This window comes from Pagrus major, chromosome 12 (genome assembly GCF_040436345.1).
Source record: "Pagrus major chromosome 12, Pma_NU_1.0".
Lineage (NCBI taxonomy): Eukaryota > Metazoa > Chordata > Actinopteri > Spariformes > Sparidae > Pagrus > Pagrus major.
In genome coordinates this window covers 720650-738845 of record NC_133226.1, presented here as the reverse complement: position 1 = coordinate 738845, position 18196 = coordinate 720650, and the positions used below count along the sequence as shown (strand labels likewise).

Below are 18196 nucleotides of genomic sequence, written 5' to 3'. Positions count from 1 at the left end.
ATTGTGTATAGAATATTTGAGAAACTGTAGAATCTTGAATGATTCTGCAGTTTAATAAAACTAACCAAACACCTCGCTGGATAGTTTTTACTTTTAATTTCACAAGTCAGTGTCCCCGTATGTGACTCTACCTCAGATCAGCGTGCTTTTAAATCACAGTCAACCTGGATTTACCTATCGTCTGTCACATTTATTTTATTTTCCATCTCAAAGTCACTTTATGAAAGTGCTGCTGACTGTTGGCAGTGGGAAAACCTCACAGCTGCAACTATGGTATTTAACTTGTTAGTGGTCCAAGCACCAGCAGGGTTTGAACCATATTGTTTATGGTTCTAATACTGCTCTGATATTTATATTGATATCAGTGAAATGTGGTTAGCTAACAGAATAACAAAAGGCCCTTCAATTTAGTCCAACAATAACTGTAACACGTTTTATCTCAGGATTGCGTTAATCACCAAATTTGGTGTGTGCAGTGTATCCATATGGTGCTAATTGAACAATGGGTGGTAGTGTCATACATTTTTGGAATATTTAATCAACATATAAAGATCCAGGTAACTAATGGATTCTCAAAATGACAATGATGCTCTTAGTTCACCAGTACATTGTTTAAATGTCACCAAATGTAGCTTGCCCTTCAAATCCTTAAGTATTGTAATGCCAAACTTGGAGAAAACCTGACTTTTTGCATTTTTTTAACACAAGCGTTTGACAAATTACTCAGCTTTCTACGGTGTCATGCTGCCATCTAAGAGCCCCTTCAGAGTATACGTTTAAAAAATGCCATTAGTTGGCAGCATGACACCATGAAGCTGCTTCAAAGGATAATGCCTCTGACTCCAGTTACCCAGGTCAGAGTGCCTTAGCTTCCAAGTTGCACTGGGTGCTTGGACCTGTGAGATCAGCTGGTCATCAGCTTCTTTGCTAACAGGCCTTCAATGTATGAGTTTAAAACACACAGAGGCTAACTGTAAAGTCATTTGTTTGATTTTCAAACAAACATGTTGCAAATATGAGGCTTTTCCCTGACAGCAGTGATATTCCTGTGAATGAACTTATACTTGAAGCATCAGAAAGAGATTTTACAAAAGCTTTAGAGAATATTTAGGAACAAATGCTGAAGAGTTTAACAGTATATAACTGGCAGAGTGTACATATTTTTCTTTATGACCTTAAAATGTAGATGTACATGTGATTGATAGTATGGTTTCAAGATCCATTTCTCATTTTATGAAAGGGTTGTATATCAAAATGATGTTTGTAGTCTCTATATACTACTCACAAAAACAGAAATTATACAGATGGATTAACAAATAATAAGTCAAAAAATATTAACTATTTTTTTTAATATTGAAGGAAAGAAGCTGCTGTGTAGTCTGGTGGTTCTGCAGTGGATACTACTCTATTGCTTGTCAGACAGGGGAGATTGTGTTAAATGCTGAGGTGAAATCAACATACAGCATTCTGGTGGAGGTGTTGTTATCTTCAAGGTGTTGAAGACTGCATGGAGGTCAATGGATTTGGCATCCTCTGTGAATCTGTTGGTTCTGGATGCAAACTGGTGAGGGTCCAGGCTAGTTAGGATGTTATCTTTGATATACTGGAGAAACAGTTTTTTAAAGCACTTCCTCAGAATTTGGGTGAGTGCCAAAGGGTGGTAGTCGTTAAGAGTAGAGATTGTCAACAGTTTAGGTACAGTGACCATGGTTGGAGTCTTAAAGCAGATGGGAACAGTCAAGCATGTTATCAGGCCCAACAGCTTAACTCACTCACTCTCAGAATTCCTCTCACATCCACTGTGGACACTGACAGTGGCCAGTCAAAGGGAGCATTAAATAAGTTAAGCTCATCTGGCATGGGCCTCACATGTGATGGAGGTGCCTCTGCCTGTGTTGCTCTGGATCGCCTGCCACATCGCTTTGGTGTTGTTCGTGTTGAGGTCTCTCTCCAGTCTCTGCTGTTTGTATATAATGTAAGTGAAGTGTGGGATAGGCTTGGTTATTGTGGTTGATATGAAGGACTTCCTTTAGTTTTCAGTCCCTTGTAGTTCAATGGCACGAGGTCTGGGTTGGGGATTCAATTCCCCCTGTGCAGATTATTAATCATTCTGCTTTGGTTGCTTTGGTGTTCATTCAGATTAGACTATGAAACAGAAAATAATTCCCCCTTAGATTAGAACGTGTACAAGCTTGAACTGATCTGCATTTCAATGATTTCTCCAATCTATCCCATCCATTTTAAATAAAGAATGCATTCAGTTTTATTTAATTACCATTATTGTTTAAGACTGAATGCCTTTTCATAAGTAAACCATTTTCTTTTGAAAAACCCAAATCACTTCATTTAGGCCTCTGAAAACCAGGATGAGTGATAATCCAGGTATGCGCAGTCATGATACCGTGTATTGTCTATATGAGGTTTTGTTTATTCCAAAACCCAGGTCATAAGTAGGATATTAGTGTGAATGTAAACACTCAGAGATATTTGACTGACAACTGCATCCACTCAATACAGCAGCAGTGAAACTGACTCATCAGTATAAATATAGTAGGCCTACATGGATTGGATGTCTGCACATGTGAAGAAAGGAAATGTACATGGGATTCACTGTAAATACTCTTTGTCTGTTGTCTTGTCTGAAAGTGTACTGGCCAGTTTTTGGTTATTGGAAATTAAAACAAAACAACAAAACTTGGCATCTGCATGATGGTGGTTGTTATTCCCCTGAGTACCAGAAAAAAGTTTCTTTTTACCCTGTTTCAACACTATGTGTCATCTCATACTAAAAGCAGTCATTATATTTTTCGTCTTGTTGTACTGTATGTTCTTTGAGTAGGACATGAGCACGTCATTGTGGAAAAATAACATTCATAGTGCATTTAAGTAAGTGTACACATTCAACCCTAACCTCTTATTCAGGCAAAAAATGTTACATGAATACATTAACATTGTGTCGGTATTTGTCTGAACAATTAAGTATAACTTTCATAAATGAATACTTTATAATATTATAATATAAATACATCATTATTAGAACCTGGTTATAGGTTTTATTTATTTATTTATTTATTTATTTAACAAAATACATTTGGAAACAGCAGTTGACAAAACAATCTCACCCTGTGGTCCATTAGTGGCTGTACTGGACCTCCATCATCGCCATCTCTTCCTCAGCAGATGGAATTGCCCAGTTGTCTCATTAAATACTAAAATACATTTTAAATCAATAAAACATTTAAATTTAAAGTCTTTATCTTAATTAAAAAAGCTAAACTAAACAAATTGATTGAAAGTAAAAATACTAAACTAAATGTAGAACAGATAGAATAGTGCCGCTCTGTGTCTGACGTTTGGACAACAGCGTCCTCATTTAGGAAATGAACACCAATCAACATCGGCCTCTACTGGGCAATGCGGGTTATTGCTCAGGGATATCCGAGAATCGTCCAATTAGAGCCTGGATTGCGGGTCATGTGACCTGGCAGCCGCTTAAAGGAAGGCTTGAACGGCAACAAAAAATATGGAGGCGTCTCCTGTCAGATTCGCACCGGAGAGGTGCTGGACGGAGGAAAAAGAAAGGGCGCTCATAGCGTATTTCTCTAGTAAGTAACACACTCGAGATCAGCAACTTGCCATTCAGTTTCAGTTGTTGTTTTTCATCGTTGTGTTGTCGGAAGCGGCAACATTTTGGGCAACCGTTGCTCGAGTAGACCGACGGCTGTTAGCGATGAGCGACACAAATAATTAATAGCAATGGCGACTAGCAACTGGAGTCAAGGTAGCTTTTATTCTCTTAAAAAATACGCCAAAAACGGCATTTTGGTTTCTGTTGCCGTTTATAAACGTGTCACCTGTAACGTTAGGTCTGAATATAAGCGGATGAAGTAAAAGAAGTTTGTTGGTATTCTAAATGTTAACTTCATCCTTCATATTTGTGACGTTAGCCATTTTTTAGTGGACTAATTCTCTTGACATTTTAGTATTGTCTTAAGCTTAAAACGTAGCTACATTATACAACAATATATAAGAAACGGTGGTGAGGGAAATTGCTCTCTTGAAGTAATGAAGAATGACTCCACATCGGAAGATCCTAAAAACACATACACCTTTAATCAATACACTGAACTTAAATGGAGTCCAGAGGAAACCATAAGAAATCAGAACACCTGAGTGTAACAGTTTGAGATTACATGGTACAATAATCATCTCAAGAAATGTCACGGTATTACACTATTATTATTGTTGTTATTATTATTATTATTAGCTACAGTGACCCTTAAAGAATTACACTAAAAGTGTCTCTTTTCACAACCTCATTCCGGCCCTTTGATCATTTTGATAGCATTCTAATCAGCCCATTCATTGGTTTTGTCTATTGCTAAAACAAAAATACTCTTATCCCATTAAAAACAAAAAGGTTTGAGCAGAGGGAATTTAAGAGACTCAAACTAACAACCTAAGAGTAAAGAAGTGATTTTTTTCCCCCTGTACTTTTGCGTATGTTTATTGTTGTGAAAACTAATAAACAAAAAATGTAAGAGCATTGTTTTGACACATTTAAATTCCAAGCTTTACAGGTCAGACGTAGGGATTGTACTATGTATTGCAACCTTACAGCTCAAGCAACTCCACAAATGATGAGTATCCCCCAATTCTCCACTATTAAAATAACAGCATTATTGCCCTTCTACATACCAGTATACACTAAACTATATTTATGTGTATATAAACTTTACATATACTTAATTTTGTACCTGTATGCCTTGTGTGTTAGTACAAAGAAAAATCCAAAACACAAGTGGATTTTTCTAAAACATAAATACTATGTGATACAATCTGTCATTGGCTGCACACATTTTGATTGGCATTAATTTAATTTTCGGTTAAGTGCAAGTTTCTTTCAGAAAAAACGCAATTGGTAAAGAGTACCAGACATCTCAGCTAACATACCTGAAAAAACAAAACCATTTGACTGAACTTCAGGTCCAAAATTTAACAGTCTCCTCTTTCGATTTCTTTTTACCTCAAGAACCACTGGTTGTTAGCAAACTGCTGTAGAGGTTGTAGCACAAAACTGTGAAGGATTTTTTTGATGAACCATTATTTAACAAAGCAAAAAGAAATGCAAGACAATATTGCAGTGGTCAAGCATCTTTTTATTTCCATTTCCCAGATCACAGTTGTTTGTGGAATCACAAGTCAGAGAGCTATAAAAACCGACAGCTGCGATGGAAAACTCTGGAACACCTGAGGATCCTCCTGTCTGCTCACCCTCCCCCTGTTCGTTTCACAGGTGAGGCTGTGGTCACATTCATTCATTTTCAAAGCTGGTTAAAAAAAATCTAATTTTGTACTTTTCTGTCTTCCTTTCCAGTGGAAGACATTAAGAACAAGTTCAAGAACCTTCGCACAACATTTCAGCGTCAGTACAAAATGGTAAAGGCCAGCAAGGTGTGCAGGACCGAGGACGTGTTCGTGCCACAGTGGAAGCACTACCAGCAGCTGATGTTCCTGCAGGGCTGCTGGGATCACGAGGACGGTGCAGATGACCCGCCTCTGTCGCCGCTGATTGTTCCACAGGAGGAGAACCAGCCTGTCCACACCTCTGGATCAATCTTCACCTTCATCCCCACCCCAGCCACCTCCTCCCTGCCCTCCTCTTCCTCCTGTGTCCCCTCCAACATGATGATTAAATGTTACTGGACTGAAGAAAGAGAGCGTGCACTAATAGCTTTCTACTCTGGTAAACAAAACACTGATTACAGCTTCAGAATATTTAGTTGTTACCACAGAGGGATTAAAGGGACAAAATCAATGATAGTTTGGATTCTTACAAGTGTTTCATAGTTGATGGGTGGTGTTGTGTGTTGCTGTGCACAGAGCATAGCTGTCTGTGGAACAAGAGGTCTGAAAACCACAATAACCGTCAACTCAGACTGAGGCTGCTGGAGGCTCTGAGGAGTCAGCTGTCCGACCACTCAGTGTCTTTCTCAGGTAAGTATCACATTGTCCTACAGCCCAGCACATTATCACTGTCAGGGTCAGGGGTTCTTCCCACTTCCCACTGGAGGTCAAAAATATAATAATAACAGAAGTATATGCACATTCAGGAATTATTGGCTAGTGGTTTGCAACTTATGTTGTACCAAAATGTTTGTTAGTCCACAGTAAGGTTCAGTTTGACCTACACGATGTTTCTAGCAAAAAAAGGGGGAAAAAATTGGGCACACCTGTTGTAAACCATCCCATGACTGCCTGGTGGTGTCCAGTACCCGAAATTAGGGACCATAGCTTTACAGTAAAAGTTCACCATTAAAGGTATAGTCATTCATTCTGGGGAAAGACTGTTGATATTTGAATTCACAGCCAAACAAACACACCCATCCCATCAGTGCTCATTCAGAAAACTCTACCCCCCAAATTCATGGATGCGCATTCCCGTAACGACAACACCTGGTCTAGTTACTGACCAAAAAAATACATGACAAAACAACATGACACAACAGCAGGGGCGGGCTGGGATTGAAATTCAGCCCGGGAGCTTGGTTTGGAGAGGCCTTTTATCCAATCGCATGACGGATGCAAGTGGAACCGTAATTTTAACACGAATACTTTATTTGCAGTATAAAAACAATCTAATGATATTAAACACAACACACACAGATTAGTCAGTCAGTAGAGTGTATTGAAGTACATATGCTCACACATACTATGCATACTCATACTCACACACTGTTTTTTCAACAATCAAAACTACTGTGTGTGTGTGTTTAATGATAAGTGTAAAAGAGCTGTATGATTTAAAGGTTACATGTGGTGGAGGATGAAGGTGACTGGACCATAGAATTCCTAACTGGGGTGCACATTCAAACACGCAGGATCCAAGAAAGCCATTTAACCGTTTATTGGTATGAGTTGGAATTGTTTGGTCAAATGGGAGGAAGGATGATTATCTGTACAACAAACAAACATAAATGCTTTGTTTAAAGCAAAACAAACACGTCTCATTGGTTTAAATGTGTTTTTTATGTCTTTGTGGCGTTTATGTTTTGAGCCCTGTCACTATGTGACGGACAATAAAGTTTTTTTAATCTTGAATCATTAGCTAACAACATCATCACTAGCAAACAAACATGTTGGTGTCATGGAACTTCTTCGGAGTAAATGAGACGGATCAAACACAAGCCATCTGCAATCTATGCAACGGGAGCATCTGCAAAAAGTTTCAACACGACAATGACGTCATTGATCGGATTGGTGAATTAAGACATTACGGCCGATCTATTGTCAATAAAGAAACAAAAGCAAAAAAAAAAAACATTACGGCCGATCTCACAAATTGCATAAAATGCAAAATATCGGCCGATCCGATGTAGCCGATCAGATCGGCGGAAAGCCTAGTTCTGTGTGCCCTGAACACATCCAAAAACACAAACTAGAGTTCTCAATGGGCCTGAAAATTACAACCCGACCCGACGCAGCCCGACATCCCGGCATTGATTGTCTGCCCGAAGCTGCTGGGTCCCACCACGGAAAAGCTCTGTTAATTTGGCGCATTTGGCTGCATCCTGTATTAACCTTTTTTTCTTTTTTGCCTTTAATTTTTCTGCTCCACCCATCTCTTTCTCCAGCTTCTTTCTTTTTAGCATGTTTGCTAATTTGAATTTATCCCGCTCCTCTTTCTTTTTTTTCTTTTTTTTAAACAGGAAAATAACTGTTTAATGACTGACTGAGCGGCTGAGCCAATCACATTTCAATAGAAACAAGGTTTAGCTCAAGTTGGGAGGGGCCGCTCGTATCCCCCCCTTAATATGCAAAATATTAGATTGACCCAGTCTGACGTTCCACTCTGTGCCACCTGCGGCCGTTTTATGGGGTAAAAAAACGTTCCGACCACCGGCCGGTTCGGCCTGGAACAGACCGGCCGTTCGGGAATACTCCCGAACCTCCCTATGGCCAGCCCGCCCCTGCACAACAGACAAGACAATACTGGCCTACAGGTTCCGTGAAACATAGCAAGACTAAAATTACCCATCAGTCAAGCTGAAACACAGCACCCCTTATCATAGGCCTTCTTTTTAAATTTTTGTTCTTCTGACTTTCTCCTCTTTGGCTTTTTTTCGGCCAACACTTCCGTCTCCACTACACACGGCAGAATTACCTCACGGCCAGTCAGATTGCTCACTTCATGGCATTCACACAGCTGGATGCGGAACGGAATCATGGTCAATGTAATTTGGCTTTTTTGACAAGAATTTACAAAAAAAAAGTACACTACAAAGTAATGTCAATTAATTAAAAATATATAATATAACTTAAGTGATTGCATAAGTATTCACCCCCTTCAAGTCAGTATTAAGTAGATGCACCTTTGGCCACAATCACAGCGCTGAGTCTGTGTGGATAGGTCTCAGGCTTGAACATCTGCAGACTGCAATTGTACTCCATTCTTCTTTGCACAACTGCTCAAGCTCTGTCATGTTGCACGGGAATCGAGCATAAACAGCCCTTTTCAAGTCCAGCCACAAATTCTCTATTGGATTGATTCATGTGATCTCTATTTCATTAATTGTGAGACTACTAGCACCAATTGACTGGACCGCTCTTGAATTTGGTCAGTCACTTCAAAGGGGGTAAATATTTATGCAATCGCTTATTTTACATTTTATACACTGCTCAAAAAAAACGTAGGGAACACTTAATCGTCACAGTATAACACAGAGTCAGTTAAACTTCAGGGATATCAATCTGTCTATTTAGAAAGCACAAGTGATTGTGAATCAGTTTCACCTGCTTTGATGCAAATGAAAGTGACAACAGGTGCAATGGGGAGGCAAAAGCAAGACAACCCCCAAAAAGGGAATGGTTTTGCAATGTGCATGTTTCTGACCAAACTGTCAGAAACAGACTCCATGAGGGCCCTACATCCTCTAATGGGACCTGTACTCACAGCCCAGCACCGTGCAGCTCGATTGGCATTCACGAGGGAACACCAGTATTGGCAGGTCCGTCATTGGTGCCCTGTTCTCTTCACAGGTGAGAGCAGGTTTACACTTAGCACATGCGACAGGCATGAAGGAGTCTGGAGTGAATGTTATACTGCCTGTAACATCATCCAGCATGACCAGTTTGGCAATTGGTCAGTGATGGTCTGGGGAGGCATATCCTCGGAGAGTCGCACAGACCTCTGTGTCATAGCCAATTGTACCATGACTGTTGGGTACCGGGATGAAGTCCTCAGAGCGATTGTTTATGGTGAATACCTTTTTATAGGCACTGTATATATTGGCGCTATACAAATAAAGATTGATTGAGTGATTGGTAACCAGAACAAGCTGAATATTGGATTTGATCATCCTCCAGGCTGATAATCAATCACAAAAGTTATTGAATACTTTTAGTTGTACTTTTGAAATTTGAGTACATTTATTGCCAGAACATTACTTTTGATATTCATGTACATTTAGGCTGGGTTGCACCAACAATGATCAATTTAATCTAAGATTATTATCTAAGGGGCTTTCCTTATATTAAGGGCTTTACATTTCCCTTTCTTTTGGCACTACATTCCCTCAACCTTACAACGTCTGTATTCCTACGCACAAGTGCAGCTGTGTCTGCCTCGCACCATTTTACGCCGCAGATCAGTTGTTTGGGTCAGACTTTCAGCGGCTACGTAAAGTTCCACAAATGTTCAAAATATGGCGTACACTTAAACAGATATATATATTTTTAGATGGGCCTTCTTTTTAGTTGTAATTAACACATTAAGATGTGATTCTTTTAGTTGTGGAATGTGACTCCTTTGTTGCTGTTTTGCAGTTGAAGACGTCAAATGCAAGTTCAAGAACCTTCGGACAGTTTTCAACCGTGAATACAAGGCGGTCCAGGCGAGCAGGGTGTCTGACAAACTCTATGTGTCCAAATGGAAACACTACCAACAAATGCTATTCCTCTGCGAGTCTTGTGATGAAGATGACAGCACAGATGACCTGATGCCACAGGAAGACAAGGATCTGGAACATGGAAACCAAACACCCTCCTCCACCCTGAGCAGTTTCTCCTCCAGCTCCAACCAAACCAGCAGCATCAAGTTCAACCACCCCACCGCTTCTTCCAATGATGGCAAAACCACCAGCAGCGCTGCCTACCAAATATTCCCCTCTGCGTCTCCAGATCTTCTTAAGCTCGCGAGCCAAACGGCTGCTCCTACACTCACCACCTCTCCTTCCACTGCACTTCTGGACACCAAGCCTTGCGCAAACCCCTCCCCTCTAGATGTTTCTACGTCCGGTTCAGTTCAGCCAGACAGCAGACTGAATGCCGACTCCCGCTGCCACTGGAATGAGGCCAAAGTTCAGCAGCTGATATCCTTTTACTCTGGTTGGTGGCATCGTTTATGTTGCTGTTAAATATTTCAAGAGAAATGACTGTATGGATGTGTACAGACCAGACTTGATTGATATCTCCCTTCATTTTCCTCAGTTAATTTAAACATAGCACAAAAAGTAAGGAAATTTGTATTTGGTAGATTATTTCTTTGTTGTAACAATGCTTCTTGGCAATAAATCTTATATAAATCTTAAATCTTCTCTGCCAACCAGCTTATTCTGCTATTGACTCTTGCTTGGTGTTGTTTGGTGGATTGGATGATTGAAGTCTGAAGAAACAAGACATATTGGCAATTTAACAATTTATTAATTCAACAAACAGGAGCCTCAGTAGCGTGTGGAACAACCATACACAGCCACAACAACCCGGCACCTCCTCCTCATGCTGGTCACCAACCTGGTCACACACTGCTGTGGGAAGGCATCCCATTCCCATTTGTCGAAAGTCAGCCAACGTGGTTGTGTTGGTCACTCTGGCACAAACAGCACGCCCAAGCTGATCCCAAAAGTGTTCAATGGGGTTGAGGTCAGGACTGCTGGCAGGCCATTACATCCTCTCCACTTCCAAATTCTGGAGGTAGTCTCTGAGAAACCAGCTCTGTGTGTGACCAGGCTGGTGACCAGCATGAGGAGGAGGTGCCAGGCTGTTGTGGCTGTGTATGGTTGTTCCACACGCTACTGAGGCTCCTGTTTGTTAAATTAATAAATTGTTAAATTGCCAATATGTCTTGTTTCTTCAGACTTCAATCATCCAATCCACCAAACAACACCAAGCAAGAGTCAATAGCAGAATAAGCTGTTTGGCAGAGAAGATTTGGCAAATTTTTCAAGGGCGCAGCCCACATACTGAGCTCTGCTGCTCATCCCCCAATGCATGTTCCTTACAAATGTGGCACCATTTCAAAAGGGAAATAAACAGGCTTTCCAATGGTGTAAGACTTATTGCCAAGAAGCATTGTTACAACAAAGAAATAATCTACCAAACACAAATTTCCTTACTTTTTGTGCTATGTTTAGTTAACAAGGGCCTGCTTATGTTTTTATCTCTACTTTCATAGTTCTGATTAATCTTCTTAACAAGGTATTAATTAGTCAGCTCCTTGTAACTTTCATTTACAGTGAAGGAAGCTGTAACTGTCAGCCACAATCAACTTTCTGTCAGGCAGCTATTGTCATCAGGGTCTCTAAAGTTGCTGGTGTGTTATTTAAACAATTGGAAGAAATGTGAGCGGAAGAATACAGGAAGTAAGTTTCCCTTTCATAGCTGTGAAGATTTTTCTTTTTTTCTAGAGCGCAGCTGTCTGTGGAACCACAAATCAGAGAGCTACAGGAACAGGCTCTTGAGACAGACTCTGTTGGAGACGCTGAGCAGCATTCTGTCTGATAATGAGCCAGTCCCATTTTCAGGTAACAATCATGGTGTTATTATTCTACTACTGGCAGTAGGAGACCCATGATTTTTACACCAAGAGAAATATTTTATAAATCTGATGAGACTGTACCAGAGCAGCAAAAAAAAAAAAAGAGTTGCAGAGTTGAAAGATGCATATTGTGGTTGATTGGTTTCATGTTTTATGAGCCCCAATTAAGTTGTGATCTTAACAAAATTAGGGATGCACAATATGGATTTTTTTTCACCCAATACCGATAAATACCTGATAATTACCTGCCAATATCTGATTAAAAACCGATAATTTTTTGTCTACTTTTTTGTATTTTAAAAAGTGTAGTTTATGTGCACCTGAGGGTAAAAAAAAGTTAAGATGTAGTGAGTAAAGATGAATGGTTTATTATTCCAAAGCTCTGACCATCTGGTCATCTAACTGACATCACTATTACCTACGAAAACTAAGAACAGTTCTGACTCTTCAAATGTTCTTTTTTTTTTTTTAAGTAAAACACATTGAAAAATGTCAAACATACTTTGGCTTTCATAGGGATTTAATTTTTTTCTCTTTAAATTAAATGCTTTGACATAATCTGTCGATTGAGAACCATCAATTGTATTGAATACTCAATACAAAAATAGAGCCTTGCAGACTATTCCTCGCTGGAAATGTACAATGAAGTCCTCAGAGAAAGCACTGAATTCACTGAAGATCAAGCTAGCTGCCAAACGGAGGTAATTTATTTATATTGAAGGTGAAGCTAAGTTTAACTAATAGATATCACCATTAAATTTCCCAGTTACTAACTTGCATTAAGACATTTATTGAATTATTTAAACTTCCGGCAGTTTTCAAATGCCTGTTGAATGGTTAATGCTTAAATGGATGGGCCAGAGGGACAGGGGAGGGACACTGCTGTGCACACTGCTGTGCACGCTGCTGCGATTAGGTGTTACTTCATCAGTAGTTTACAGTGAAACAACTAATCACAACTCCGTTAAAGAGTTTCTGACAGAGATTTCAGCATAGAGGGTTTCAGCTGTAGCCCCATTCACACTGCCCTTTGAGTGTGGGGATCATGCGCCGATTCTCCGCCTTCGTCCTCTGTGTGAAAGTTTCAGATGAAATTTCGCTGTGGCGAACTGGCGTCTGCAGAATGGATAACCCGACGGTGCGGCGCAGGGCGTGTTGATCTGGTGGTGTTCACAGTCTAATAACTAAACAGATCCTTCACTCAACAAAATAAAGAGAAATGTCCCACAAAGCACCGTTACCTGACCAAACAACAGTACGTAGTAACTGGTAGTGTCTTTAACAACTTATATGAGGAAAAAAATACCGCAGTTATACGTGGAGAAGTGTCTGTAATCCTGTCTGTCCTACCGACTCTTCATCACATTTCTGCCCTGGCAAAAAACTTTTAACTCACCAAGTGTTTGTCTCCTCCACTATTGTGTTGTTGTAGTTACTGTCTCATCGTAACAGTCAGCCCTCCGAACCAAGACTTTGTTGTGTCTGTGTTTTTGTGGCGGCTTGTTTGCATTACAAACAGCCAGCGGGGGTGGTGGACAGCCCAGATGTACGCATGGCGGACTGCGCCTCCACATTACTTGGTTTTGGCAAGATGGGTTTTGCCACCAGGCTACGTGTGGAGGGGCAGCCTACCCTTCGGACACCCAGCCTGTCTGCTCTCTCTAGCCCAGAGACAATCTGGCAGTGAAGAGTGGCTCCAGAGATGGCGTGTCACCCAGGAAGGGCAGCAGAAAGTTGTTCAGGAGGGACTGTGACAGCCAAAAAGTTGGCGTGTTTACAGGGAGAACTACAGATCACAATCGCCTGTATTAGTACCGCCACTGCTGGTTGTTGTTCAACAAACCAACCGCAAGCAAAACTACACATAAGTTACACTTTATACAGTCTCTATGCCTGACTCAAACTGTTAACTCCCTTACGTAACAACTGCTTACAGCAGAGCACACAACTGTGTCCCTCCCACGTCCATTCGAACATCAACCATTCTACTCCCCCTCCCCCTCTCTTCTTTATCTTCTCTGTGTTAGTGGCGGATAGCAAACCAACTTTTAAGCAGCACAGCACCACCTACTGTATCCGGGGAATTATCTGCTGTAATTTCACTATTGGAATCATAAATAATAATTAAAATTTCCAGATGATAATAATTTATCGGCCCGATGATTATCGTGCATCCCTATACAAAATGATTTTCACAATGTTTCCCCAAAGCTGTTTTATGTGTTGAGGCTTACAGGTTTTTTAATTATTCTTTCTTCAGTGGAAGACATAAAGACAAAGTTCAGGAACTTGCGCACCATCTTCCAACGTGAACACAAAGCGGTCAGTTCAAACAAAACGTGTGGCTCAGAGGACTTTTACCTTCCAAAGTGGAAACATTATTGTGAGCTGATGTTCCTCTGTGACTCCTGCGATGAGGATGAGCAACCTGATGACCTACACTTCCAGGAACCGCAGGAGTCCCGCCTCCTCCGCCTGGACTGCCAACCCCCTCCCTCCTCCCTACATTACCATGGCGGTCCCCAATCTGCTACCAAACTGAACATCACATCACTGGGCCTGGAAGCCCCTCCCTCGCCTACTCCTCCAGACTCCCAGCACTCCTCGCCCTCTTCCTGCCCTTCCATATCCTCCTCTCACACTGACAGCAGAGGGTCAGGACGCAAGCGAGCAGGTCGGCGCCTGCCGCCCACCACCATCGAGGTGCTGGACTTCATGAGGACATTCTGTCAGAGCCAGACGGTGTCACCACACGCAGGGTTCCTCAAGTACGTGGAGGAATGTCTGAACGAGACACCGCCAGACAAAGTAAAGAAACTGAAGAAGAAGATAATTGAGACGATCCATAGCATATCGGAGGAGGATTAGTGTTTCACGGTTTGTGTTCTGTAGCTTAAGTCAGTCTCACTGGGGTTGTTTTTTTACCTTATTCCCTTTGCTTGCTAACAGCTATGATAACATTACTCACAAGCTGTTACCTTGAATCTTGTTAGAAACCTGTATGAGGTTTGAACAGGATCCCAGTCGCCAAAACCTCTGTTGTCCACCCACTGAAGAGAATGTTATCGTAAAGCCTTCATCACATAAAGAAAGAGCTGCTTCTGCTTGTGTGAGCTGTAGTTTACCCATGGAGAGGGAAACTACACCGAAACTTTCAGCAGGACCACCTTTTCTGTGATACCTAGCTTGGATTTTACACCTCACGGCTACACTTGCAGCTTTGACCTTGGGGGTCAGTGACGTTCCAGTGTAAACTAATGAGATGACAGCTGTGCAGAAATGGCGAGGGCAGCACTTCATTGTCAGAGTTGGCTCAACTTCAGTGTGAACTGGTCTTTGTCGTCCTCAGCTGGACTTTCAGCTTATTGTGACAAAGCAAACTTTTGATGTTGGCATGTTTTAAGCTCTCAGTACAGTTTAGTCATGCAGTAACATGCTAACAGCGTACTCATTTAGCTGCTTGTATGTTAACATCGCAGATGCTAGAATTTGTAACACTTCATAACTCTCAAATGTACAGATTCCACATATTTCTAAGTCACATACACGGATAGTTATCATTCACATGTCTTTACATACGTTTAGATTGTCAGAATGCTAAAATTAGTTAGCATGCAATGTTACATATGGGATTATGAACTTGTCAACAGTGGTGGAAAGAGAACTGAATATCTGTACGCAAGAATGAGTACAGTTACTCAATTCTCAATACTCAATTCCAAGTAAAACCACTGGCATTAAAATAATACTTGGGTAAAAGGACAAAGTATTCTTCTCAAAGGCTACCCAAGTATAAGTTACTTTTTAACCGTTGATGTTTAATGCATTATCAATTGCAGGCACTCATATAATGGGGTTTCTGTTTCTCCAAAACTTCAGTCTAAATAACTCCCAACTCCTGTGCTGTTCAGCTTAGTGGTCATGGTCACCTCTCCAAACCTGGGCCTGCTGCAGAGTTTTGTTTTTTTTTTGTCCATATGTCATTGTTTTCATAGGTCACTTTGCGATCAGATAGCATTATTGGCTACAAAAATACAGATGTAAGGTTTGGATATTCATTGTACTCGGTACTTAATTATAGTAGATGAGCTAATTCCACCACTGCTTGCCAAAAGTAGCAACTTAATGCAGATAATAGCAAGTGCATAGGGTTAGACTCTCATGAGTCATAATAGAGGCATCTTGTCATGAAACAAAGTGTTTGACCAGTAGACATCTTGATCTGTCAATGGCAAAGGTCAGGCAATCTCTGAAGTCATGTCATTCTGGACTATGATGGACTATCTGACATCTTTGTATCAATGCCACCATCATTGGTAAAAACACATCTGAATTTTACTTATAGAGTCTTCCAAAGGAATTGCAAGAGATGAGGAAAGATGGAGAGAATCTTCAGCTTCATTCCTTATGCCCCAAGTACTTTGTCCCATTGTGTTGTCACAGTAAGACAAAGTATTCATAATCATTCTTTCCAAAATGACATTCCCACCATTTCAAATTACAATTTTGAAATGAAACTGGTCATGTAAACTAGGATAAGCTGGTGGGTTAGACATTTTTATGTTTAATCACAATATAAGTCAGCAGTGGGACTGAGTGTCTTTTTACAGCTAACTTCGGTCTTGCTCAGGATAGGACTTGACACCCAGCTGCCAAATTTTCATGTAAACATTAATGCCATCCTCTTCAGCAGAGTTGTAACACTAACTATCTTAGTTAGCCAGCCTCTCGTCCATGAGTAGATGCACACTTCCTTTTGCGAGGTGGTATGGTTAGCGGTGTAGTTTGGAAAAGGAAAGTTTGTTAGGAAAAAAATTGGTTTCTACATGAAACTGCTCACAATAAGGACTGTAGAATATCTTGAGAAACCATGTCATGATTTCTGGAAAGAGACATTGCTGTTGAGTTTTTTCAGTGTCATCTGAAAGAGAGCGATGCAAAAGGGCAGGTATCTCTTTGGCCAAAATCTCCACAACTCTGCAACTCACACCAAAACAATTTAGATGGCTGCAGGTAAGAGGAAAAAAATGTTTTGTTTTTTTTATTTTGGGGAGGGGACTGTCCCTGAAATGTTAATGCTTAAAGATGAATGTGTTTTTCAAACTTTAAGAATTCAGCCATAAAAGATATTTATTTTTATGTCCTTACTTGCTAAAATTCAGAAAAGATATTTGAACAAACATCTTTAATGTTTAGTGTTCCTCTTTAATTTATTTTAACTTTAGCATTTATGGGGGTAAAATCTGCGTTGTCAACAAAACAACTTTGGAAATGTTGACATTTCAGTGTTTAATTGTCTTTATTATTTAACTTGGGATTATGTTGTGTGGTCAATGTATAATAATATAACATTTTAACAAGAACTGTTAGTTCTTTTCAATGTAAGACATACTTATAGCTGTGAGAAATTATGTTCTTTTTCAGTGTTAAGGTTTTGGTTAAAACAAAATCCTTTGAAGCAATAACTGTTCTTTTCTTAACATCAGCAATGATTACAGTGTTTCTTTAAAACATGCTTTTTGAATTGCACATTTCTATATGAATGCTTTATATCCTTCTTTGGTGTTTGCGCTTGTTTGTTTAAATTGTGCCTTATCAGAATTGCAGTAACTGTATTTTCAGTAAATGTGGAGGAATTTGTATCCTTAACTTTGGACTATATGTATATTATTAAATGTACATGAATAAAATATAAGAACCATCAGGTGATGTGTGTGTGGTTTTTTTTGTTCCTCCATTTTCCCTCAAACTGTTTGTTATGAGATCATCTTCACTAATCAATATTTCATAGTTTAAAGTGTACTGATATTTAACATATTTTTTCAAATTATTAAAAACAAAACTCGAGCTCTCTAAAGTAGTACATTTAAAAAAAAAAATAATACAACAGTACAATACTATTAAATTGGAATAAAAGTGAGTGGCTGAGCTTCACTCCATCATCTGTTATCTTCTTTATTAATGTGACATTTTCAGCTGTCTTTAGGAAATATGCAATTCTCATACGTTCCTCTAGATGGCAGTTAAATCACATAGTGCTACTCTGCTGTCCCCTCAGCACTGGCCCAAAGGAAAACTGCCTCAAACAGCAGTACAATTCTATTGATTTCCCCTTGTGAATCAAAAGCTTTGTGGTTCACTTGCTTGTCACAACGCTTTTGATCATATCACAGAGTAGACCTTCAGTGGCAGCACTTTCACTTTTTGGTGAAAATTAGATGTGATCACAACATTGCAAAGACAATTATGATTAAAGGTCCGTGTGTAGGATTTAGGAGGATATATAGGCAGATATGGAATACAATATTCAACTAGAATAGCACCTAGTAGAGCGTAACCTCCACCAAGGCCCAATAGTCTCTTTACTTCAATCTAGTCCAA

The 18196-nt window shown here is 40.1% G+C and overlaps 1 protein-coding gene across 1 annotated transcript; it reads left to right on the top strand.

Annotated features, from left to right (window-relative positions):
* Nucleotides 1-3522: 3522 nt before the first annotated feature.
* On the top strand, nt 3523-17519 carry LOC141006327 (uncharacterized). Its single transcript, XM_073478494.1, has 7 exons — nt 3523-3605; nt 5177-5296; nt 5378-5746; nt 5884-5997; nt 9826-10386; nt 11685-11801; nt 14076-17519. The coding sequence occupies exons 1-7, from the start codon at nt 3524-3526 to the stop codon at nt 14681-14683; spliced, it is 1971 nt and encodes a 656-aa protein (XP_073334595.1). The 5' UTR covers nt 3523; the 3' UTR covers nt 14684-17519.
* The last annotated feature ends 677 nt before the right edge of the window (nt 17520-18196 follow it).